The 27,761-nt window shown below is 36.1% G+C and overlaps 1 protein-coding gene across 2 annotated transcripts in view; it reads right to left on the reverse strand.

Moving 5' to 3' along the window:
* Nucleotides 1–1,987: 1,987 nt before the first annotated feature.
* YWHAZ (tyrosine 3-monooxygenase/tryptophan 5-monooxygenase activation protein zeta) overlaps nt 1,988–27,761 on the reverse strand; it is a 33,603-nt gene continuing 7,829 nt past the window's right edge. For both annotated transcript variants that reach the window (XM_035011650.1, XM_035011651.1), the window contains exons 3-6: nt 9,616–9,739; nt 8,669–8,832; nt 8,496–8,591; nt 1,988–5,489 (exon numbers count right to left, since the gene is read on the reverse strand). In XM_035011650.1, the coding sequence (XP_034867541.1) occupies nt 5,430–5,489; nt 8,496–8,591; nt 8,669–8,832; nt 9,616–9,739 (444 nt within the window). In that variant the 3' untranslated portion in view covers nt 1,988–5,429. The remainder of the gene's footprint in view (nt 5,490–8,495; nt 8,592–8,668; nt 8,833–9,615; nt 9,740–27,761) is intronic.

Genomic DNA, 27,761 nt, shown 5'->3' on the forward strand with positions numbered 1-27,761 from the left:
AGCAAGACATTTTGTTCATTTTTATAAGGATATCATACTGTATTATGTTTTTCACTAAATATTATTAAAATCATGTTACCAACTAACTGGGTAATAGTTTCATTTTCATAAATGAAGATTATGTCGTTGGGTAAAATAACTCTATCCGTTCTTTCAATGGACATTTGGATTGTCTCATTTTTTTTTGCTTAAATAGTGCAGCTGTGAATTTCCTGGTGTGCAATGCAAGTGTTCCAGGAGATACACCCAGGAGAGAAATGCTCAACTGTAGGGATGTGAATGTCAACTTTGAGATAATGCCAAATTATTTTCCAAAGGGATGTAATAAACTCCCATCAGTACTGGGAGGTCTCAAACCACATCATCTCCAACATTTGGTATGACCAGACTTCCAAATTACATTATGTGGGGGTAAAATGGTGGTATCTCATTGTGGTCCTGGTTTGCATTCCCCTGGTTAAACCTCTCTTCATATATCTACTGGTCATGTATTTCCTCCTCCACAAAAATGCCTGTTCAAAACCTTTGCCCACTTTCCTATTGTTTATATATGTATACCAATTTTTTACGTTATATGTGTTACTTTTCACTTCCAGTTATCTAAATTTTTATGTAGTTGGATTTATATTAAGGCTCATATACTGAGTCTGAGTTTACGTATAATTTTCCTAGTTAGGGTTCCTGTGTCCATTTTAAGAGATGTTTCCTCACAAACTTTGTATCACCTACATCTTATGAACATCAGAGTTTAACTCTTTCATTCTTCTGTATTTGATTTTTGTGCATGGCATGATTTAAAAGTGCAAATGGCATTTTCTTAAAATACTCAAAATCGTTACTTTTCTCTCAACACAGTTGAAGTTCTAACATAGTACCCGCTCCCAAACTAAATCAGTCATTAATGTGGAGAACCTATTAGGACAGGTAAACTTTACCCTTAATTTCCTTGCTTTGGGAATCATCTGCCAAGGAGATCCACAAACTTGTTTTGCAGACCATAGTTGTTTTAGAAATATCCTTTTTTTTGACTCAAAATGTAATCTTACACACCTTTGTTTTGCCAAATATTATGTGTTCCCCTACAGACTTTGGCAGCATGGACACTCAATCATTACAGCACATGGGAGCCTATTTCTTCTTTCTACAGAGTCCCTCACTTTTGAGTGCACGGAAGTCTTTCAAGTTCTCGTAACTTGATGCCTTTGCACATGCTGCCTCCATCTGGATCCCATTCATTCTGCTAAGTCTTGACTCAAACATAAATCTGAGAAGCCCTTCTTAAACATTCAGAAAAATGGCTGGCCCAAACCAACATCCAGTAACAAAAAATGTCAAGCACCTACTTAAAATACTGATGGCTTCTAAGGAATTGGAAATTAATACTTAAGTCTTTTAAGAACATTTGGTTAAGTTTGGGCTTTCAGAAATTTCATAGAATGAGCTCAAATACAGAAAAAAGGTACTCATTATCAACTGAGTCTCTGGCATTACCTAGGGTCGGTAATAGCTGTGCCCAAATATATCCACTTTCAACTTGGTTTCTATACCCAAAAGACACATATGTTTGCTTGTCCAGGAGAGTCATTCTTATAAACTAATTACGGTAATGATATAGGGCAGATACAGATGTCTCCCCAAAGTTAGCCTATCAAGTCTTGCTACTTCAGTAACTTCCAAGTTCTTTAACACTTCGGGGCTGACAATCATATATAAAATAGACTTCGAAGAATCCAGGTTGAGTAGCATGATCAGATTTTGATGTACTCAGCAATTTTATGCTTTTCAAATTCTTAAAGCAGATCTACTGTGATGAGATCTTGAATACCGTATTTTGTCATTCAAGAGTACCATTTTCCTTAGAGGCCACTGTGAAGTTTCTTAAAAGAAATACCTATACAGACCCAGCATATCTTTAATTTTAGGCCTTTAGTCTAAAGGGAGAGCTAGAATTAACCAGTAACACTGTGACTGCTGTAAGCGGCACTAAAGGGAAGAGTACTTTATTGACATTAATTTCACATTTAGAAAAAGACCCACGTCTAGCCATCTTCCAAACGCCCAGTTTCAGAGACCCCCTTAAAACTATAGAGGTTTCAATTCCACCACTTATTTTCCTACATACAACAAAATAAAGCAATTTATGGTTCCTTGATCTTTCTCTGCAGGAATGTTTTGTAAGACTATCTTCTCAGTACACAGCACCAGTCAGGAGGAAGTTCCTAACACACTGTATAGACTCTCATGCAGTGATTAATGTACTTGCATCCAAATGAAGTGCTGTTCTCCCCTAATGTAGATATGAAACTGTTTCAATGATAACTGCCACTGCTGGAAAAGTCTCCAAAATTCTTCGATTTGCACCCAGAGGCTTTTCACTGTTGGTAAGAGTTCAATTATTCAATCGAAGTTTCACTCTCAAATGCAGGTTTAACCACAAATAATTGAAGACTGCAGATTCCAAACTGGCCATTATTAGTTTTAAGTATGTTTTGGGCCATGGCAGGATTGGTGACTATTTTGTAGGGAAGACAGGAAGGAAAAAAATTGGAGGCCCTCTAGTTAAACTACTTGACATTCTTTTTCTCTTATACTCCCCCCTCACCATTTCTATGATCTTTAGAGCATGACGTAATAGCAGAACTATTAAATGGAAAAGCTAGGACCATAGGTAAGAGCTGTAGCCAAGTCCATCCTTTCAACTGATCTCAATGCGGCTCCTCTCTCAAAAGGGCAACTGTGACGCAGACATTTTTTTTTTTTTAACAATCCCAATACTCCACACACAGAAAATACGTTGTTTTCTCCAATTTCCTGGAAATATCAATGTTATAGTGACAAAAACAGACGTGAAGCCTGGATTTGGGACAATTAAAGAAATGTCATAAAAATTTATTATTCAAATCCCAAGGCAAAAAAATCTCAGGTTGGAATCTTCCTTCATCTATTGGGCACTAGTACGTAGAAACATTAACAGCTAATATTAAGTATTATCACAATTTATTTCAGAATCAAACTAGTTTAGAAGACTAATGCACATAAATAGGCAAATGTGACAAGCTTTAGTTTTTATTTATACTTGAATGAAATCCATCTCCTCAAGTCTAGTTTAATGCTCCTTAGCTATAAACGATTACTTCATGTCCTTGGCCTGGGGCTCAGGAGAAATCAGTTTAAAAAAAGAGCCATGAAGATGATTATTTTGCCCCAATGCATAAGAGATCTTTTCGCCTTGAAAGAAAGACCCCAAGGCCTCCATTGCACTTTTATTTGAATGTAGTATTTGGGACAACTGTGCCAAAGGGCTGGTATTTCCCAATTTAATCTGAGGTCATAATAAAACAAGCAACAAAACAGTTATTTGGGATTTCCGTTTCTCACCCTTATCATCAAGACTCACTGCCTCCCGTCATCAATATTTATTGAGCATTTACAGTGTACTAGGCACAATAGAACATACAGAAAACATTGTCCCTGCTCTTGAGGAGCTTACATTCTAAAAGAAAAAAAAAATACACCTCTTTTAAAATGATATTTTTGTTTGGTGTTTTCTGCAAGGTACTGAGGAAAATAGTCTGAGGGTGAGCTTTGGGTATAACTTAGCCCCATCATTATTTAAAGAGAGAAAGAGGAAGGATTTTAAAGGCAGACAATGACAGACCATTCAGGATAGGTAGGGCTTACAAGGAGATAAACACAATCTCATCAACTAAGGAGAGATTTGCTGCAGTAAATAGGATGAGGGAAATAGTTTGTGGGATGCAAGCAAAGGAAGCAAGGTATCCTTAGACACTGAGTGGAGCCAGAAAGATCATGCGGCCTTTTTTCCAAGTACACGGCCACCAAGTAGGAATGGTTGGTGACAAGACGGAAGGCTAAAAAAGGTAATCCTGTGCACCTGACAAATAGAATAAAGGATCAAAATTGAAGGCAGGCTATAACAATATCAAGAAATTCTTAAAAACAAAAGTGATTTGGAAGCACAAAACTTAATGCTACCCAATGTCATGATGGGCCAAGAACATGGTGGCTTCCTAAGTTAGAAAATGCCGTATACCAAAATTTTAAATGGAACACATTACTTTTTTCCAATCAATCCCGTCTCTGAAAAAAAAAAAAAACAAACAAACCAAAAAAAAAACCCCCAAAACCAAACAAACAAAATACAAAACTTTCTCCCCCCACCCAGGGGAGGGGAGGAATATGGGACATGGTTGGGAACAGTAGTAGTTATATTAGTAGTATTTTGTTACGATAAACTTTGTATTTAAACTTGGTAAAAGCCCATTAGCTGCCAAGAGGGAATAAGGAATAAATTTCCAAAAATGTACAATTTAGAGAAGTTTCAGAACCAGAAGACTAATTTACATGAAAAGCTGTAGAGAAAGTAGTTGAAAAGTCCATTCATAAAACTTTTATTCCACTTACATGAACTTAATACACGTGTTCTTAACAATTATGCTTGGATTGTTCATGAAAATTTCATAAGACATTAAACAAAGCTAGCCATCATCTCAAGTTATTTCCCTGTTAACTATTTTTACAGCACATGCATGTTAGGCAAGTATCAAAAAAAAAAAAAAAAAAAATCACAAAAGCAAAAAAAAAACCCCAAAACAAAAAACAAAACAAAAAAAACCCTAAAAAAAGTTAAATACATGGGATTTTTATTTTGCTGCTGTACTTGATATACATAAAGTAATGGATATCAAGCAATTCATTTTTACTGCGTCTTTACTTGTACATTTGTTCTTAGGTTGCCTAAAACATTTAAATACAAATAAAAGGAGTGTAGCAAAAATAATGAAAGCAAACAGCAGGTAACTTTACAAATAATGGAATGTGAACCGTTTCTGCCCTTATCCAGAGTAAATTGGGTCACAATTAAAGGAACACTTCTGCAACTGTAGTCAAAGGTGTGCACATTGAGAGTATTCCACAGATACTCATGGTTCAATATGTACTATCTACAGAATACCCATTTCTACTACAGCCTTGTAAGTGCTCCAAACCTTAAAGTACCCACAAAAACTACACCTGTATCTGGAACCAATTATCCCTTTTATTCCCCACCAGGACAAACCAGTATGTAGGCAGTTTTCTTTGCTTAGACATGGAAGCAGTTTTAACACTGGCCCTTGTGAAGCCACAATGTACCAAAAGTACTATGCCAAACATTTATAACTAGTATAAAAATTCCACATCCCCATATTGGCCACCTCAAGATGAAAACAGATAACTCCCTAAATGTTAACTGGCTCTACTCCCCTAATATTCAACATAAAAACCACATGGGAAATATAGAAATTCAAATAGAAGTAACATAAACCTGTCATAAATCGTAAACAAAAAACTATTTGTGGGACAGCATGGATGACAAATGGTCTACTATGTAAATTTTAGAATGAGGCAGACAAAAGTTGGAAGGCCGGTTAATTTTCCCCTCCTTCTCCTGCTTCAGCTTCGTCTCCTTGGGTGTCCGATGTCCACAACTGGCAAAAGAAGGAAAGATTTTTCAGCATGTTTTAGTTTGAAAAAAATCTTAATAAATTTGTCATAGTTACCAGAATATAACCACAGCTTTTGCTGAAAGCTTTAAAAGATTACAGCAATGAAGACAGCTTCAAGATACAAAACACCCTCATTTTCTCCCTAACCTTTCTGTGTCAACACTCTAAGTACAAAGCAAGTTGTCTTCAAATAAAGTCAGATAACAAGAAACTCTTGGTTATCATAGAAGAGAAAGCAAAATAAAAAATACAGAAGTGCTACAAAAATGAGAATATCAAACTGCTCTGAATAGCCCCAATATGAGAGACAGATGTTTAAGTTTAGTGTACCTAAACGAGAATCATCTTAATTCAAACCCAAGTTCAAGCTCAGGTTGATTTCTTTCGTACAACATAAGACTCCCACTGCAAAGAGAATCTCACACTCCATGAAATTTAAGAGTGAGAATATCAAGTCTGAATTAAATTACAAATTTAGCTTTTCTAATGTTTTTAGCTTAGAAAAACATACCTTTTGAATCCATAGCATTCAAAATAAATACTTGAACAGAAAACGGTATGGTCAGAACCCAATCTTCTAAGAGGTAAAAACTGAATTGTCCCATAGTGTTAAGACTATGGATTCTATTAATTTTTTTCATTAATGTTAATTTTGCAGGTTAAAAAAAATCTCAAAATTATTTCAGCTTCTTCAAAAATTAGTATATTTTACAAGTCTTAACAGTCCATAATGACTTTTAGATGTAATTTTTTATAAAAGGACTGCTTATACAATGAAAAATGAAGGAAAAAAATGCAGTAATACTTTTCTAACTCCCAAATCATCCATTAGCTTTATTTATTTATTTATTTTTTAAAGATTTTATTTATTTGAGAGAGAGAGAATGAGAGAGAGCACATGAGAGGGGGGAGGGTCAGAGGGAGAAGTAGACCCCTTGCTGAGCAGGGAGCCCAATGCGGGACTTGATCCAGGGACTCCAGGATCATGACCTGAGCCGAAGGCAGTCGCTTAACCAGCTGAACCACCCAGGCGCCCCCATTAGCTTTATTTATTAACCAAATAGATCTCTGCCCTGGAAAGGAGATTTCTTCCAAGGTCATATTAAGCTAAATGACCTCTGGAAGTCTGTGTGTTCCTGTTAAACGGGTTTTGTAAGATGAAATTATCTTCTAACATCTCTTCCCAGTTTTAACCTTCTAGGATTCTCAAATTTTCCATAAACACCTGAAAAAGTTGATACATTTTTCTACCAGGGTTATGTGTTGGCAATTTAGTCAATCACATCCAATCTCAAATACTAGGTAGTTTTGGCAAAATTTCTTAACAGATAAATGATCCAATCAACCTATAATGATAACAGGTGATATTACTAAGGCTCAGAGAAGACACACAGTAATTAGTAACAGAATCGGAATGCAATCCTTGGTTCTCTTTTCAGTTGTTGGGAGTATGCTCTTTCATGCTATAATAATAACCAAATCAGCTGGAAGTATGTATTTCAAGCCAGGCCAAAGTGATGACAATGTAACAGCAAGTAGGTCTCAATTTTTACCTTTTAGGAATGACAACCATCTCATCACTTCAAATCAGAAAATAGGAAAATTCTTAATATTAAAAATACCTAACAAAGTGCTTCTTTCCTTTGACATAAAAAATTCATTCTTTAAGAAACTACAGGTTATTCTCTTGACGAAAATAAAAATCCCACAAATTTGTAAGTAGCCCCCAGTTACACTTTCTAAAATAATTTTAAGTGTTTAATAATAACAAAGTATACAATGTGGTTCAAAAAACTCTTTGATGATGATTAACACCACCAGAATATAGACCTGGTTCAGAAAATTGGCAGTGAATTAGAATAAAGCTGGAAGTGAAATGTATAAAAGGATATACAGTCCTCAGGCTCTGCACTGCAACTGTTCACTCCTAGCTCTCATTACCTGGCATAGCAGGTACTTGATAATTTTTTCACCCAAGATTCAAAACTTCAAAATCAGTATTTATCTGAAGGAGAATGGGGAAACCTATGGGACTAAAGAGACATATCAACCACTTTGCAAGGTGTAGACTTTATTTGGATCCCAATTCAAATAAAAAACTGTTTATTAAAGACAATTTAAAAAAGAAACAACTTGAATGAGTACTGTTTAGATATTAAACATTATTAAGGAATTACTGTAGGTTTTTTCAATGTGATAATAGCATTACAGTTCTTTTTTCTGAGTCTGGAGTATGCTAAGGATAAGCATGACATTCCATAACAAGTCTTGTTTATTTTAAGAGGCTAGCTAGCTAGGCAAAATAGATTTCCATTTGAATTCCGTAAGGTATATGAAATTTTTTAACTGAAGTTACTGATGGAGTACCATAGCTGTATAAATATGGAAGCAACTTTATCGTCAAGAAAACTATTTTTTTAAAAAAGGTTTTATTTATTTATTTGAGATAGAGAATGAGTGAGAGACAGAGAGAGTAGAATGGGGAGGAGGAGAAGCAGGCTCACTGCTGAGCAAGGAACATGACATGGGGCTTGATCCCAGGACCCCAGGGATCATGACCTGAGCCAAAGGCAGACGCTTAACTGACTGAGCCACCCAGGTGCCCCAAGAAAACCATTTTTAATGGAATTTAAACATGAAGAGAACTTGTAAAATTTTGATAATAAAAACTATTGTGACTAAAATGGAACAAATGGAAACACCCAAATTGAACTGGAAAATAAAACAGCCTATGTGATTGAAAGTCCAAAACCAGGGCTTACAAAATTATTTTAAGAACTAAAACTCTAACAATAGATATGTAACTAACTAAAGTATACATTTTTGGTCCTTGATCTAATCTTAGTTTCTATAAGGCAGTTTTTCTTCATAGCTTTAATAGCTGATACAATTTTATATTCAATAAAGAGACCAGAAATATTCCTTGTAATAATCTATAGAATATAATTTCAACCACACTGGCCATTCATGACGCTGTCATGTACTTACTGTCAAGTTGTCTCTCAGTAATTGCATTATTAGCGTGCTGTCTTTGTAGGACTCTTCACTTAATGTATCAAGTTCAGCAATGGCTTCATCAAAAGCCTATGATGAAAGAAGGACATTTCAGTGCTCAAATAATAAGGATTATTAAATTTCCACAAAACAGGTAAAATACGTACTGTCTTTGCAAGAGAGCAAGCTTTCTCCGGGGAGTTCAGAATTTCGTAATAGAACACAGAGAAGTTAAGGGCCAGACCCAATCTAATAGGATGTGTTGGTTGCATTTCCTTTTTGCTGATTTCAAAAGCTTCTTGGTATGCTTGTTGTGACTGATCCACAATCCCTGGAAAATAAAACATGCCAAAACGTATCGACAAAGTTTGCACTTCATCTTCACCCCTCAAGCCAGACCTTTAATATCCAATGGTATGCTCTGAAATACTAAGTTGTAGCAACCTTGACTGAATGAGGATCTTAAATTAAAAAAAAAAAAAAAAAAAAAAAAGGCTTCTTGAAGGAACACCACCACACTAACCATTGGTCACTGTCAATACAACTCTTGCAATCATCTCAATTAATAACTAGTTTTCACTGCTCTATAGTTACGCTGTGATCACTATCGCTTAAAATTGTGAGGAAACGGGGCGCCTGGGTGGCTCAGTTGTTAAGCGTCTGCCTTCGGCTCAGGTCATGATAAATAAAATCTTAAAAAAAAAAATTGTGAGGAAACATTCCTATGCACAAAATTGGCTTTTCAACAAGCATGCATTTTAGAACACCAGTATTAGGCAGTAGGTATACATTCTCAGGACTTAAAAAAAATTAATTACTGGAGCACATGGGTGGCTCAGTCGGCTAAGCCTCTGACTCTTGACTTTGGCTCAGGTCATGATCTCAGGGTTGTGAGATTGAGCCCAGCGTGGAGCCTGCTTAAGATTCTCTCTCTCCCTCGCCCTCTGCCCCTCCTACCCCTCCAAAAAAGAAAAAAGTTAATTACTGCTCTTCATTTAGAGCTCTAAGCAATTATGTTTAATTGTAAACGTACAACTGTTTACCTTTCAGAGAGACTACTTCCATACTGTGTTATTTTATACAAGTTCAACAAACACGTTTAAAAACAGTTTACCTTTCTTGTCATCACCAGCAGCAACCTCGGCCAAGTAACGGTAGTAGTCTCCTTTCATTTTCAAATAGAAGACTTTGCTCTCTGCTTGTGAAGCATTGGGGATCAAAAACTTTTCCAAAAGAGACTTTGGAAGAAAAGAAACAGTCACAATAACAATATTTACAAGACTGAAAAAATCTTCACTTCTTAACAGCATACTACAGCCTAATACCCAATTATTACCAGAGTACAATAGTTGAACTGCAGTAGGCTCATAAATTTGTGGTTTAAAAGCAGAATGCGCTAGGGCGCCTGGGTGGCTCAGTCGTTAAGTGGCTGCCTTCGGCTCAGGTCATGATCCCAGGGTCCTAGGATGGAGTCCCACATCCGGCTCCCTCCTCGGCGGGAAGCCTGCTTCTCCCTCTCCCACTCCCCCTGTTTGTGTTCCTGCTCTCGCTGTCTCTGTCAAATAAATAAAATCTTTAAAAAAAAAAAAATCTTTTAAAAAGCAGAATGCTTTGGATAGCAATACTTAAAAAGTGAAGTTAGTGTTGGGTTTATTACTTAAGGACACATTTTGAGTATGTGCCTCCCCCGCACAGTGCTGTTTACATGCTGATAAAGACCACATGCTTCAGTGAATATGAAAGCATGAGAGCTCATAACAAGCTTTTTCTACTAAGTTGACAAACTTTCCATTTTCAAGGTAGTCATTAGAATGGAAAGAACACAAGAGATAAACTTTTGGGACTCTTGGAGGATTATGACTCAAGCAAAAACCAATCATGTTAAGAGACACTACCAGAGTCCATAACCGAGAAAGCAGAACAAAATCAACTTCATTTAGAAGAACACAATTTAAGCAAAACCTCACAACAGGTAACAAGTTGTTCAAAGTCAAAGTTTTATTGTTCCTAATTAAAGTTAAGACAGTGGTATGGGGCGCCTAAGTGGCACAGTCGGTAAGCGTCACACTCTGGTTTTGGCTCAGGTCATGATCTCAGGGTTGTGAGATCCAGCTCCCCACCAGGCTCCCCACTCAGCAGGGGGCCTGCTGGAGATTCTTGTCTCCCTCACCCTCTCCCTCAAGTAAATCAATCTTTAAAAAAACTAAATAAAGGGCCCCTGGGTGGCTCAGTTGGTTAAGCGACTGCCTTCGGCTCAGGTCATGATCCTGGAGTCCCGGGATCGAGTCCCGCATCAGGCTACCTGCTCGGCAGGGAGTCTGCTTCTCCCTCTCCTGCTCCCCCCTCTTGTGCTCTCTCTCTCTCACTCTCTCTCTCAAATAAATAAATAAAATCTTTAAAAAAAAAAAAAAAACTAAATAAAGACAGTGGTAGATAGGTTTATGAGAATTACAGATCTGAAGAGTAAACCTTTTATTAATTTCCTTAAAGTGATTTTTAGCTAATAAAATATTTACAGACCATACCAACAGATAAAATTTCATCCTGTATAATTTTGTTTAAAACTATTAACAATCTAGACTAATTTAAATCCTAGCATGCTAATAATTATATTCTACAATTGATTTAAAGCAAAAAAAAAAAAAATCAGATCGTTGTATTAAGGGGAGAAGGCACAATAAACTAGTGGGGTTTTTTTTTAAGAGGAAAAAAGGTAATTCCAGTAGTACAATTAGGCAAATGTTAATAAAAATACTCAGAAAACAAAACCATTCTCACCACCCCCAATTTTCCTCCTAGCTAAAAATACCCTAGGAATCAAGGTGAAAATCAGTTTTCAACTGGGCTTAGCCCCAACTAGTCCATTTTTACAAGAAGAGTTATCGAATTCTTGATTCTTCGTTTCTGTCCTTCTGGCAATCACGCAGTTTAGTCTACTTATATGCAAAACAGTTTGAAGCTACAGATACCCACATGAAGTGGGCAGGGGCCAACATGGCAGTAGGGCCAAGCTGCACTGCATTACTGGAAGGGGGTCAAGGTGAGAAGTCAAACTACTACGTTTCCTGTGGTTATTAACCAATATTTGAAACTACTGGCCTAAAATCAGATGAACACTTTGGTTAGGATAACAAAAACTTTATTATACCACAGCCATACCTTCATATTCAAAGGCCTCTCAGCTGCATTTGTCCTTTGAACACCACGCTCTTTAGGACATAAGCACTCTTTGTTTTTCTATTTCTATTTTTATTTTTTTTTAAAGATTTTATTTATTTATTTGAGACAGAGAGAATGAGAGAGACAGAGAGCACATGAGATGGGGGAGGGTCAGAGGGAGAAGCAGGCTCCCTGCCGAGCAGAGAAGCCCGATGCGGGACTCGATCCAGGGACTCCAGGATCATGACCTGAGCCGAAGGCAGTCGCTTAACCAACTGAGCCACCCAGGCGCCCTCTATTTTTATTTTTAAAGATTTTATTTTATTTATTTGACAGAGAGACAGTGACAGAGGGGACACAAGCAGGGGGAGTGGGAGAGGGAGAAGCAGGCTTCCTGCTGAGCAGTGAGCCCAATGCGGGGCTCGATCCCAGGACCCTGGGACCATGACCTGAACTGAAGGCAGATGCTTAATGACTGAGCCACCAGGCGCCCCCATAAGCACTCTCTGCACACTGACTATGGCAGCTCTTTTGGGATCTGCCTCAAAAACAGAAGATAGTTCCATTTAATATAGTAAGTGGATTTTTCACTTAAGTGAATATGAATTTTTCACATAAGAAACAAATGACCAGGCCTTTTCAAGTTTTATATCTTAATACAAAATACATTATTCATTCAACTATGGAAGATGGTATAGCATAATGGCTTTGGAGTCAGTCTAATAAATGGTGGCATTCCACACTTCAAATGGTAAATTCAATTTCTGACTGGCTAAGCTGAAGGTTAGACTATGAAGTCTAACTAAAGAAAAAGTAATAACGTGACTAACCAGAATTCACAAATAACTTCAAACAGCAAAAGAAAAATATATAAATTTAAAGAAGGCTCCATATACAAGTCTTTGACTCATTTACATAAGATTATACTAAAATATCTTCAAATAAAACTGACAATAACTAAGCCCAAACATGAAAGTTATTTTTCACTTATGCAGTTCTATTTCATATTTTACTGCTTAAACCTATTTTTCACATTCACTTAATTCTCCAAGTATTTAAATGCCCCTGTGCTAAACACTGAGAAATAAATGGTGGGCAAGGTCATCTCTAACTTTGTGTTAAGTGGTCTAGCAAGGAAGACAAATGAAACTGAGAACAACATTGCCTAGTCACGTCCTTCAACTTTGCTTTTTTTTTTAAAAAAAGATTTTATTTATTTGACAGAGAGAGAGACAGCAAGAGGGGGAACACAAGCAGGGGGAGTGGGAGAGGGAGAAGGAGGCTTCCTGCTGAGCAGTGAGCCCGATGCGGGGCTCGATCCCAGGACCCTGGGACCATGACCTGAACTGAAGGCAGATGCTTAATGACTGAGCCACCCAGGCGCCCCCCCTTCAACTTTCCAATGACTTTAACTCATTCTATGTCAAGATGAAGGCCACAAACACGTGTAGTCAAGGTGACAAGAAATGTTACAACCCATCTGTAGTAACACATCTTTTATGAGTACTAACTTCTATATCCCTAGTAACATTGTGTGTAACTCACAAGGAAAATTTTTTAAACAGTAGTTAAGCACCTCTCCCCCCAAAGTGAACACTGCTTTAACCGTAACATATAAAACAGTAACAGAAACAACTTTAAAAGATATTAACCAGAAACTACAAGTAATAGGAAGGCAAGACAACAGTAATCAAGCAGCTTACTGACCCGATAGACCAAAAGGACCAAGAGTTAAGTATCAACAGTGGCAAACAAATGTTTCTAGTGAAATGCTGACTACAAGTTGAGAAAGCAAGCTCATTAAACTGTACACTACAAAAATGTGCAGTTCTTTGTATGTCAGTTATACTTCAATAAAGCTGTTACAAGTAAAAAGCTGAGAACGGGATAAATGGCATACTTTTGTCTATTGTATCTTCTGATGACAAAACTCTAAGAACCATTAAAACTTAAAACACAAGAAGACAGACTGGATATTAAAGATTAAATAAATATTTAAATAAATATTATTAAAGATTAAATAAAGGGCCTAACACTTGGTTCAATTGGCTAGGAAAAAACAGAACTGTGGTAGACAATCTCCAAAGACAGCCTCCACTAACTCCCTTGCCATCCCTGTACACACATATGCCATTCCTCCTCTTGTCAAGATGTGGAATTTATTTCCTTTCTCCTGAGTCCGGGCTAACTTTGATGACTTGCTTTGACCAAGAGAATGCAGTGGAAGGGACTCAGTTCCATTTCTGAGCCTAACCCAAGACTGGCAGCCTCCCCTTTCGCTCTTGGAACCCTAGGCTAGCATATAAAAAGTCAAACTACCCTGCTGGAGAGAAAGGCCAAGCTAGCCCCAGGGGTGGGACAGGTTAGGTAAAGCCATTCAGGTGTTTCTGCCCCAGCCAAATGCAGAAATGAGTGACTCCAGCCAATACACCATGTGAAGAGCTGCAGTTGAGGCAAACCGCAGGATCACAAGAAGGAATAAATCATTGTTTTAAGTTACTATGTTTTGAATGGTTATGCAGCAATAGACAAGAAAAAAGTTTATAAAGCTATTTCAGTAATAAAGATAACACTTCTAATACTTACTTTAATTTGATCCTTTCATAAACCTACCCATGAGAAACTAAACTACCCTACAGAAGACAATGGGGCCCAGGCTCAACTTGTGAAGGTACAACTCCAACTAGGCAATCTGACCTGTACTACTATAATTATGCTACATTTTTTTCTGCCCTAATAGGGTGCTATGCCTACGAAAAAGGATAATGTGATTCCAAGATATTAATACAATTAGGAATCAAAATTAAGGAAAATGATTCAGTTCTATAATGTACTGAGACCAAAGCTACAGTATATTGCTTCTTTAAGAAATTTATCAAAACAGGCATTGACAAACTGGAGAATATCCAGGAAAGCAAGCAAGAATGGTAAAGAAACTAGAAACTTGTCATGAAAATTGAAAGAATGGCTCTAGACAAGACTAGTTAAGTTCAGCAAGAGGCAGATTTCTGCTCAATAAGAGATTTGTATGAGTGGTCCAAACTTGGAATAAGCCACCTAATCAAATAGCTCCACCTACTCTTACAGAGATTTTAAGGAAAAATAAGGTGATTACTTGGGGTATTTTATAGATTCATAAATCAGATGTGGTTTCATTCAACTAATGTAAGAAATGGAAGATACAGAGTTCATTCAATTAAGTTAGTTTTAGCACTAAAGAGGTGATTAAGTATGTTAATTTGTCAAACTGACCAAAGAAAAATAAAATATACATTTTCCAAATTTAGAAGCCACAGGAAAGAGGCAAAGTAGGAAGACCAAGATGGAAAGAGTAAGAACAAAAGGAAAAAGGAAGCAGCACTTATCAGAAAGCAGCAGTGACAAGGAAAAAATTGGAGGTGAGCAAATTTAAAAATCAAATAGAGGAAAGGACTAATAGCTATTTTCAAAAAATACAAAAACTTGAGAATATACTACTCAATATATAATGCAACCTTCTAAATTTCATTCATCTACTATAGTATAATGAAAGTGATGATTACTCTGGGACACTGTTAAGAATCTGAATTTCTAAGGGGAAACAGCATTATATAAGTGGTAGATGAGACATTACAACTTCCAATCATAAACAAAGGGTAGGCTGACTACTGATGTACCTCCACTTACAAAATTCTTCATATAACATAGTACATTAACTTTCTAATTCAAATGTAATTAAAATGGAAAAGGATATTTAAGCCAAACACAAAATTAAAGAACATCTTACACTCAAGCACCGAGGCTATATAACCCGTATGAATCTTGCTAAAATATAATTTGATTAAAAAATTCACGGTATTGCCTCAGCAATTTAAAAATCTGCTTTTGATGACAACCACTGTCTTTTAAAGATACCATGGCCAACATTTTCAAAAATATCTATGATTAATTTGCAAAATTAGAGTGAACGCATATTCTGACTTTATATATAATAAGGTAAAATGGGATAGGAAGCAGCAAGATGCTATTAGCAGCCCATATTCAACATCTTTCTGTAAATGGTTCATAATCCAGTGCTAAATGATACGTTCTTAAGAAAAGACACTGAAACAACCTATCAATGGATAAATTATGTGACCCTTGAGATCTTAAAAAGACTTTTCTCTCTTTACAGGCACAATTAACCTCTTAGGTTGTGAAAACACTTAAGATATATGGGGACAAGTAATGACTCCCCCCCCCTCAAACCAGTCAATTTACCAGAGCAGAATATATTAGCAAATTTCTTTTTTTTTTTTAAAGATTTTATTTATTCATAAGAAACAGAGAGAGAGAGAGGCAGAGGGAGAAGCAGGCTCCCCGCTGAGCAGGGAGCCCGATGCGGAACTCGATCCCAGGACCCTGGGATCATGACCTGAGCCGAAGGCAGACGCTTAACCATCTGAGCCACCCAGGCGCCCCTATTAGCAAGTTTCTAACACATGCTTTGATCAAAGGATGATCTACATACCATAAATGCTTTGACTTTGGAGTGTATTCAAATTAAGGAACCATATAAACATGTCATCTAGTTCTGACTGCCCTTCCTGGGGTAGGTTCAACCTGCCTTCTTCATTAACAAGAACTTACCATTCAATCCTGGCTGTGGTCAAATATTTCTAATGAAAGGTTTATAAACTGAAAAATCTATCTCTATTCTACTGATATACCATACCACTGGTCCTTTAGTATGATTATAGTCTGAAATTAAGAGTAAAACATCACCTTAGGCAACAATTAGACTAGAAACCACCTAAAACACCAAAACTACTACCCTTAATTGGTAGCAAGACCCTAATCTCTGGGTATCCAAGCACTTCCTAGAGCATCAGCTTGGTGTAATGAAGCATAAACTCTAAAATCAGACAGACTTTGAATGCCTCCCTCATCATTAATTTTGAAATACTGGGCAAATTAATCTCTCAGAGCTAATCTATAAAACTAAATGAAAATCTAGTTATATAAAATGATCAACATGAAAATCTACTTCAAAAGGCTGCTATGAGGTCTAAATGAGAGTATAAAATAGGAAAATCATAGTTCCTGACAGAGCAGGCACTCTATTCAGATATAACATATGAGATCTTGACTTTCAAAAATCTGCTCTAGTGGCTCTTGTAATCTCATTTTTAACACTTTGAGTTCAGTAATCTAAATCTGTGTAACTATTAAGAGGGGTAAAATAATGTGAGTTAATATATAGAAAGCATTTAGAACAGAGCAAGAAGGGATACCCTTTGGAGGACAGAACAGTCTAATCTGAACTAGCATTCCCTAACCAACTATTTTCCTTCAAGTACTGTCTAATCAAGTAAGTAAGTTATTATAGGAAATATTTGCACTATAATTAACTTTAAAATGACACCTTAACCAGCCAACCCACCAACATCCCAGAAACCCACCTTAGTTCCAGACTCCCCCTCCTCTTACATGATCTAATTTCCTTATGTTTAAAAAATGCTAACTTATTCCTCCCAACCATAGTACTTATTCTTTCTCTCTAAACATACACTTTCGGAGTGGCTGGGTGGCTCAGCCAGTTAAGCATCTGCCTTCAGCCCAGGTCATGATCCCAGGGTCCTGAGATCAAGCCCCGCATCTGGCTCCCTGCTCCTCCCTCTCCTCTGACTGCTGCTCCCCCTGCTTGTGCTCTCTCTCCAAATAAAAAAATAAAATCTTAAAAAAAAATTAAAAAAATAAACAGATACATGTTCTAGAAAAAAACTAAGTAATAACAATAAATGCTCCATATTTAAGGTTTAAAGATTTTTGGTTTTAGGACTGCTTTATACTCATTAAAAAAATTTAGAAAGCTGGGCACCTGGGTGGCTCAGTTGGTTAAGCGACTGCCTTCGGCTCAGGTCATGATCCTGGAGTCCTGGGATCGAGTCCCGCATCGGGCTCCCTGCTCAGCAGGGAGTCTGCTTCTCCTTCTGACCCTCCCCCTTCTCATGCTCTCTATCTCATTCTCTCTCTCAAATAAATAAATAAAAAATCTTAAAAAAAAAAAATTTAGAAAGCTGTCAAGATCATGGAAGTGGTGGATACAAGTTTTCCACAATTCTCATTTGTGTTTCAAAGCTTAACTTTATCACTGGTCACAAATACCATTTGTTTTCATTAAAGTGACAAGATCACTTCTTCATTTTCAAGATGTCTGCCAAATACTCAAGCCTGAATAACCATAGCTTGCCTTTCTGTCATTCTTTGAAGTAAAGAGTGTTCTGTGGGGTAAAATAAGGGAGCAGCTAGTTCAGCTCATGATTCAATCACAAAAACTTTTCCTGGAGGTTAACTGTTATACTTCTCATTATGCCTCACAGAATATTAAAAAGATTATCTACATAAGGGCTATTAATGATTTTATAGCTTCAAGGACAGTATCCACCCCCCCAAAAAACTAGATGGGTGGTGGTGAGGAATACATAAATTACTAATTACTAATACAGTATGGTCCCACTCTTTGTTAGTATTAGGACCAGCAGTTTTTGCATCAGTGCTAATGTCCACACAGTGAAGAATCAATGGTGACTCAGTATTATTATGAAAATAATTGTGACCTCAGGGACCCCCTCTAAAAGGAGTCCATGCATCACTATTGATTTAAAGCAATCTGTGCTAAATACCATCCACCTTTAAATATCCAGCTCTAATTCTATGTTCTCCCTAAAGCTAATTCTCAAAACTATTCAGTTTAGGCCTATGTTTTCTATACCTCTAGTGTTTAGTGAAGAGCCTTTTTTTTTTTTTTTTTTAAAGATTTTATTTATTTTAAAGACAGAGCAAGCAAGCAAATGAGCGAGCTAGCACAAGCAGGGGTTGGAGCAGAGGGAGAAGAACAAGCAGACTATGCGCTGAGCAGAGCCCAACATGGGGCTCAATCCCGCAACTCCTAAGATCATGACCTGAGCTGAAATCGAGAGTTCGATGCTTAACCAACTGAGCCACCCAGGCACCCCAAGAGCTTTTAATTAAAGAAGAAAAAAAGGAAATATCCTAATTTGTCAATAATGGACTAGTTAAATAAATTATATTACACATATATACACATAAATTATAGTACACATATATAACTCTACAAAACATTTTAAAAATGAGGTGTCAATATGGACTAAAGCCTAAGACATACACCAAAGTGCATATATGTGTGCACAAGTTACAGAACACTTTGGGGAGTTTTTTGGTTTTGCTTCTTTCTTAAAGATTTTATTTTTAAGTAATCTCTACACCCAACGTGGGGTTCGAATTTACAACCCTGAAATCAAGAGTCCCATACTCTACTGACTAAGTCAGCCAGGTGCCCTCAGAGTACTTTGTATATGATCCTAACTCATGTGTCTTCTTCAAGGATAGAACTGTTTGCATAGGAACCATAAATTCCCAAAAGGGTAAAAATAGGACTAAGGCTAATACACAGATTACCTCTGAGCAGGTAGGACAAAAATCAGAAAATTTTTATTTTTTTTTTTACTTCATATCCTATGCTCTATAACATCTAAATTATTATCCAGAGTAAAAAATTTAATTTTATACCTTTAACTTTTCACATACATATCTATTCTTAACCTACTTACAGGCTCTTTAAAGAAACAAGTTTTATACGTATTAGGCACTTAAATATTAAATCCCCAGGCTGAATTACATATGCATAATTCAAACAGTTTCATTTTAATAGAACAGAAGAACCTAGAATAATCTTGAGGAAATAAACTTAGTTCAGCAACCTGAAACTATCAAAAGTTCATCATCTTACCCAACTTCTAGTTAAAACATGATAGAAATTCTTAAGGTTGGTACTGTATGTTAGATAATGATTATTCTGCAAAAAAGAGAAAAAACAATATTCTGTTTTCTCTAAAGACCTAAGACATTGCTCCAAAATGACAAGTGTTTGGGTGTTATAAGCACATATACAGATGACCCTTGAACAACATGGGTTTGAACTTCATGGGTCCACCTAGAAGTGGTTTTTTTTTTTATAGTATGGTACTATAAATGTATTTTCTCTTCCTTATGATTTTTCTTAACATTGTATTTTCTCTAGTTTAATTTTAAGAATACAGTGTACAACACCTATAACATACAAAATATGTGTTAACAGACTGTTTATGTTACTGGTAAGGCTTCCAGCCAATAGGAGGCTGTTAAGTTTTTGGGGAGTCAATAGTTATACAATTTTCAACTGCATAGGGGGGTGGTCTCCACCCAACCCCCACGTTGTTCAAGGGTCAACTATATTCAGAAACAGCAGCCAAGGGGAGGCTAGGTACATATATATCCTAATATGCTTGCAAGACCCCTGGATAAGCTGCAGGGTTCTATGTAATGACCCTGAAGGAGGCTAAGGGAGACAAAAATCCAGAGATAAAGTCTTCCTGCGTTTCACTCCAACATTAATTTCAAAACCTCCCTTCCAATTTTATCCCAGGAAAACTTCTCTAATGCAATTCCTATCCCACCACTATTCGTTAGATTTTCTTTAAACTTAAGGTCACTTTTTCTTCCTTTCTTTCTTAAATGAGAATCAATTTATAGACTAAGGGTCCTTAGACTAAAATCTAAAAAATTAACAAATACCCATTAGAAAGTACACATTTATTTCAGCCCTAAAGAACAGTGACTATGCACTTAAATTAAATCACTGGCCTATATGCTGTGATTTGGGCTTGCCAATTAGAATACATGAAGCCAGCTAGCTAGTGAACTATGTCTTTCAAAGCAAAATTACAAGTTACAGAACTGGGATATCTTCCCTTTTCAAAGAGTAATCCATCAGAAAATGACATAATCTATTCAGAAAGTACTTTGGCAAAATACATCCAGTTCATAACCTTTGACAAAACAATCATACTATGTGGCGTCTATCTTAAAAAAAAAAAAAAAAACTCAACTGATTAATACTTTTGTATCATACAGCGTTTCTACAAGTCTTCAGTGGTTTAAATTAATGTCCTATCTAGCTATCTTGGTGAAGTAACAGGATAGTATCACGTGTCTCCTAGAGGGCACAATATCACTTCCAGGAAATGGAATTCTTCCCAAAACGCACAATCTGAATTATAAGAACTCACCGGAGAAATCCAAATTGAGAGACAGTCAACAAAATAATAGGCCAGTACTCTGAATTAGGGAAAATAACAGGCCAGTACTCTGAAGTAGGGGTTATATAAGTGGTACTATCTGTGAATAAATTCTCTAGGTTATACAGTTTATTTCATCAGTTATTTTACAAAATGCTAATTTTGATAATTATACTGTGGTTATATATGACATGTTAATACTTAGGGAATTGGGTAAAGGATATATGGGAAATACTTCATACTATTTTTCCAATTTTTTTCCCTACATTGAAATTATTTCAAAATGAAAAGTTAAAAAATAAGGTAACTGGTTAGAAAGAATTTAACTACCATATGTAAAAATAAAAAGGCTATTTTCCATTTTTGTTATTTAATATTATATCAAAATAAGTTTTAAAGAAAAATCCTTTTTAATAGTGACTATTTCTAGAACATGACAATACCAGTGAGTTTGCTCCTCCACGCTCAGACCATTTTTGTGCTCAATTGTATTTTTCAAATTTCCTTATTTGATTGGTAAAATTTGTATTTAGGAGAGAAACAGCACAAAAACAAGTGCTGATACATTTGTAAACAAAAATATGAGGGGTAGAAAGGAGGCTCCCACTTTTTCTTAGTATTCCACTACTAGTACTAAATTTTATTTCCATTAAGATAAATATGCATGTCATTAGCAAACAGTAAAGAGCCCCAGAATATCAAAGCAAAAGAACCCCTAATGAGACATTTATGGACTGCAATTTGAAAATATGCCCAGAGTATGTCTCCTTTGACTTGACCTCACTAAATACGTGAATGGGAAAGATCAAGCTCCCATAACCCATTCCTGTTTTAGATTGTACTTCCATGGCCCTCTCCTATGAAAACAAATGGAGAGGTCAGGATACAGATATTCTACTTTCATACAAATCATGTATGAAAAATGCCAGTAGTTAACAAGAGAAAGGGGGGCAGGAAACTGAGACACAAAGGTTTTCACAAATGAGATTCTCATTATTTTCATTTAAGTACAGAATCCTAAAATGCAGTCTAAACTTGAAGCCACTGTTTTTAATGAAATTAAAGTAATTTTATCCAGTTATTCCAACAATCCTCAATCCCTCCTAAAAACTCATGCATTTATAAGCAAAGTAAACATCATGTCTCAATCTACAACTAAGGTGATATATAATAAGAGACAAAGTATTATGTTTATGGTATGACCTAACATAAGTCATTAAACCTCTGAACTTCAGTTTCTTATCTGTGAAAATAAAAAATCTAGGATGGATGCTGCTTCAAACCTAAAATTCAGTAAGTCAACTCCCAATTTATTTTATTATTTAGTTACAAAACTTTGTAACATCTCAAAGTCATTTTTAATAACAACCTCAATAGGAAATCCAATTTTACAGCACATTGTGTAAGTTCAAATTTCTAGTCTTGCACAATTCCCCTGTGTAAAGAGTTTTCTCAGAACTTTCACTTTATTCTGCAGAGCCACTGAGCCTTTTATCATTCCTAAATCTAAAATTCTAAAAAGCAAGCAGGCTTTTTGTGGCAACTGGGGCCCATTACTTGGAAATTAGTCTCTTGCTCCCCCTTGTGGCTGGAATGGCCTCTTTCAACTGCAACTTCATTTAGTTGCTTCCAACCAACCAATTAAGAAAAGTGCTCCACCAGAAATGCTAATGAATCAGGTCATGTCAAGAATTAATTTGCAGACATTTTGACTTAAACTCATCTTTCTATGCAATGTTGGCCTACAAGAGTAAAATTTTAGGTGTCCTATAAATCAGGTCATATAGTATGAAAAGACAAAGCCACTTAACTTCAAGGATGGGATCACAGAGGAGTGTAACCAATCACTTAGCTGAATGCATTTTCCATTAATAAATAAATGGCAAATCTTCACCATTTAACTTCTAAAAAATCAACAACTGAATTTGAGAAAACCAAGATATATTAACCCTGGTGTTTAAGGAAATGTTAAAGCCAGCCTAAAATTTCATCTTAAATCCTGTTGAAAGCTAGAGTAGTTGCTCCTTAAATTTTCCCCAAAATGAATCAAGAGATACCTGCGGAAAACTTAAAACTGATAAAAAGCCTGGTGTTCTAAAACATTTTGTATGTATGTCTTTAAAAAAATCACCTCGGTGGGGCGCCTGGGTGGCTCAGTTGTTAAGCATCTGCCTTCAGCTCAGGTCATGGTCCCAGGGTCCTGGGATTGGCCCCCCACATCGGGCTTCCTGCTCAGCAGGAAGCCTGCTTCTCCCTCTCCCGCTCCCCCTGCTTGTGTGTTCCCTCTCTGTCAAATAAATAAATAAAATCTTAAAAATAAATAAAAAAATAAAAAATCACCTCGGTGAAAAGACTCAAAATAAGTGGGATGAAAAACTGCTAAATTAAATCAGGTTCAGAGAATGTCTGCCTTTGGATTCTTAATACTAGGCAAAATAATCCCAGGATAATCAATGTTTTTACCTCATATTCAAAATGTAGCTCCTAATGATAACATGATAAATGGTAGAAGGTACCAAAAAGAATTTATAGAGCACCAATTGATAACTGTTAAAACTGTTCTAACATGCTTGGGGGCTTTCCTCCTTCTCCCCTGACGCAGAACGCTTTTTATAGTTGGCATCAACCCTGACCAGGGCTGACCACCAACCAAGGCCCCATTTCTCAGTATTTCCACCACAAAACACTTTTTGTTTAAAACACCTCATTTTTTATAGTGTTTTTCAATTTGCACATGCACACTGTATTATATTATTATAAACTCCCTAGTGGGACTAGATTTTATCAGTTGCTCTTTAAAAAAGGGTGAAGACCAGCTCTTTCATAGTTAACCAAACACGAAGTCTTTCTGTTGTATTATTTGGGTATGTGCCCACTTCCCTAAGTTGTCAAGATTTTTTAAGAGCAGAGGCTTTTAGTATTTATTATATCTCTATATATATTTATTTGTATATTATATATTTATTGTTCAATAACATAGTGAGCTTATAAAATAATTATTAAATATACAGAATTTATGCAATTAAAATTCTTACATTTAACCTCAAAATTAATAAATCAAGTCACACTGAAGTGATATCAGAGGTACAAAAAAAGGTAAGCAGTATATTTGCTTACCTTTAATATCACCACGGGTGTGTGTTAACTCAGTAATTCTCAAAACATCCTCAAGGTAGATACTATCACCATTCCCATTTTGAAGATGTGGAAATAGAGTCACAGAGATGGAATAACTTGCCCAAAGTCACCCAAAAGTTTGCATAGCCTGTGCTAGATTCTATCATCCCTTTAAAGGTAGTATACATTTAGAAAAATTACACAAGTTTATTCTTCAAGTCTTATCCCTGTGATCTAATTAAGTCTGATGAAAAGCCCCTCTATCAGACGAAAACCACCAAAGGAGAAACTGGAGGGAAAAGTCATTACTCATAGCAAAGAACACGATCACTTTAGGATGTCTATTTCTGAACATCTTCCAAATACAGTAGTAAAGTACTCAAATTATTGAACTGAGAATTTGTTCTAAGTATACTACAGCCTGCCTATATATAATACTGCCCTCAACTGTCAATTTCACAGAATCGCATTTTAAAAGTAATGCGTTTGGGGTAGGATTTCACCAAATGTCCCTGGGTTAAATGTGGTGCAAGCATGTCTACGTCCTCCTAAACTCTGGGCAATGGTGTTTATTGTATGTTTTAAGAAGCAAAAAAATTACAAGCAGACAATTCATGAGTCTTGGATCAACAAGTAGGTTTTTCTCAGAAAAGCATTTGTAATTGATCAAGATGAGACAACACACAACTCAGACTGGGTTCCTTGGTAATACTAATTAAAAACAAACAAACAAACAAAAAACCCTCTTAGATCCCAAAACTTGTTTTCAAGATAGGAATTAACCTCCACTAAAAAACGTTTTTAACTACTCATTAAACAATTCAAGTAAATGAAATCCCAATACAACAAAATTGGGCACTCCTTGAAAATTAAATGCAATAGGGTCTTTCCTACATTTAAAAAAAAATGAACAGGCATACAGGTCAACCCATTGAACAAAGTCTTATTTTGGTCTATTTAACTCTACATATTAACATTTGACAGACTGTCCTTACATTCTTAACTTGCCATCCTACCTGTGGCTAACACCACTGTAAGCGTATCTTTATTTGGGGGAAAAGAGAAGAATGCTCATACAAATTGTATCAAAAGAAAAGTCACAAAAGTTTAGATGTTGAAACCTTTTAGTAATCTATTCGAGTGTAAACAAATGTGCACGTCCGTATCCGTATCACAGGATCATACTGATACCAAATCAGCTATACATCCATGCTCTGTTGCCTTAAGAGCCACACTGTAGCAATAAAATAAGCCAACAGAAAAGAAAAGTGAACTCTGACAAGATATAGGACTCTTCTACAGAGTGCCTGGGTGGCTCAGTTGGTGAAAAGTCTGCCTTTAGCTCAGGTCATGATCCCAGGATCCTGGGAGTGAGCCCCTCATTGGTCCCTCTGTCTGCAGCTCCCCCTGCTTGTGTTCTGTTATATAAATAAAATCTTAAAAAAAAAAAAAAGACTATTCTATACCACATTACTACTTATGTCACATTATCTTACCAGAAAATGCACAACTAATCAATGACAAATGACAACTGGTACTACATTTTTGCAGATAGAAGTTTTTCATTCAGAAAGAACGAAGAATGACCTGTAGCACAGCAATGTGCCTAATACCATGGAAACTGCTGAGATATGGTGGCTAAACACTCCATTTCTCCCAAGCCAAATTAAAATCTGTGCTACTTAAAAAATACTGATATGCTTAATATCAAATTAAATACCACAAACATGAACCGTCCATTCTGTTTTCAAGGAGAATGAAGGAATGGAGCCAATCCTCTGAAGTTGGAAAAAAAAACAAAAACAAAAACAAGACTAAAGTAAATTCTAAAGCAGAGTAATGAAGCAGAAATGCTCAGGCCATAAAGATGGGAATTAGCAATGGCTTGTATCAGGGACAGTGGTTAAGACCAAACTAGAGCCAAAGGCTCTATGTACGGGATTTTGGCAAAGATCGAACAGAAGGACAGAAGGGAATCAGTGCTTTACAGAAATAGTAAGAGCTGTATGCAGCACAGAACTGCCAAAATTAAGTCGATAGAAAGGAGAGGTAACTTCGAAAGAAAGATGAACTCTGGCTTTTGGCATATTGAAACTTAGAGCAATTCCAAATCCCCTAAAGAGCACTGTTTATTCTCAATGTAAAACCATCATACTAATCAAACTACAAGAACCAGGATGAAATCACAATAGGGATCTTAGAAATTCTAGGGGGAAAAAAAATTTCTAACACCTATTATAATTTCAATGAACAAGTTTTTTTAATATGGCTGACTTCAGAACATCTATAATTTTAACTTTTTAAAAGAAAATTTCTCATATGCATATACATTCTTCACTATGAATGTGCCAAAGATCACTTACTTTGGGATCAAAAATGTATAGTCAAATTAATCTCAATGGCCCAGTAACATTTAACTCAGTATTATAAAGGCAAAACTATTTCACATACGGGACTCCCTTTATATGCTAGAACCACTTACCAGGTATGAAAAGATACTATATTTATGGGGGAAAAAAAACCCCAAGTCTTTCATAGGTTAAAGCCCCAGGTATAAAAACAAAATTAATGTATAAACAATGGTTAACTATATATCCATTATATGGGCACTGAGAATCTATTCTGATACTAGTAGAAGAAAATGAGTCCAAAGAACCAGATCAAATCTTCAAAAAATTTGTAAAATTATAAAAGCTGATTTTCCTTATAAAAACAACTATTTTTTGCATGTCTACCAATCTACCTTCTAAGAGGCAAAATTTGGTGTCACTTTCCAGGGCCTTAAGTTTTTCCAAGGCCTTTGAAGTCCCCCACTCCTTAGTTTATAACATTATGCTAGGTATGTATGATAGTATAGTATAATCTAGCCAGTACCCATCTCTCCTAGTCTCATCTCTTGCAAAATTATTGAAAAAGCCTTTTAAAGGAAGCATTGTTCCCCCCACCTAACGTTCTAATAGAATGATCTAGAATGCAACAACTCTTCTACAAAACCTTAACTGCTGGATTAACCAAATTTCACTTAATTGATAACCGGGATTATACTATATTCTTCACTTCTAGGTAAGCAAACCCGACAATGCCCAGGACTTAGGCTAAATGCTTGAGGATAGACTTTTCAGCTACTCTCTGGACTCCCCCTCAGCTTCTATCAGCAGTTATTGACATCTGTTAAGATATCCGACCAATAGTCTGATATTTGTTTCCAAAACCATGCCACTATACTGGCTATAATTACTTAAAATGTTCTGTTTTTAAATGTTAGGATATACAAGTGTGAAAAGATATGTTACTATGAAAACTAAATGGAGTGCTTTGGAAGAGCACTTTTTTTGGGGGGGGTGAGGAAACAACTAGTTTTTAAAGGGAGTTACATACAGAAAAATAGCATGGGTTGGGCAACTAAAAGATTAGAAAAAACCACACATTTCTAGAGGGATTCTGTACTGATTGCTTACCAAACATTTAAATTCTCACTCTACTATGCAGACTCAAACTGTATTTTATAAAGGATACATCATTGATAGGGGTAGTTAGCAAATTATTTGAAAAGGCCTTCGCCTCACATTAAAAATGGACAAATGAACATATACATCTGTATTTTAATTTAAAACAAATGTTTAAAACAAGTATGATCATATAAACTACTTTTCAATTAACCAATTAGGATGCTTCTATTGTACCACTATTGAGGTGTTACCACTAGGATTTCTTTACTAGTAAAGCTGTTCTTAAAAGAACAAATGAAAAGCAAAATTACTCTTGGGGAGCTATTATAACTCAAAGGGAGCTTATTTTCCACCTTTCTAATTCAAAATGCCTCTGTGGGGGCCACATACAATTTCTTCCTTTTTCTTGGGTAGATTAAGAGTTGAATCATTTTAAG

The sequence above is a fragment of the Mirounga leonina genome, unplaced genomic scaffold (genome assembly GCF_011800145.1).
Source record: "Mirounga leonina isolate KUSES-001 unplaced genomic scaffold, KU_Mleo_1.0 Mir_165, whole genome shotgun sequence".
Taxonomy (NCBI): domain Eukaryota; kingdom Metazoa; phylum Chordata; class Mammalia; order Carnivora; family Phocidae; genus Mirounga; species Mirounga leonina.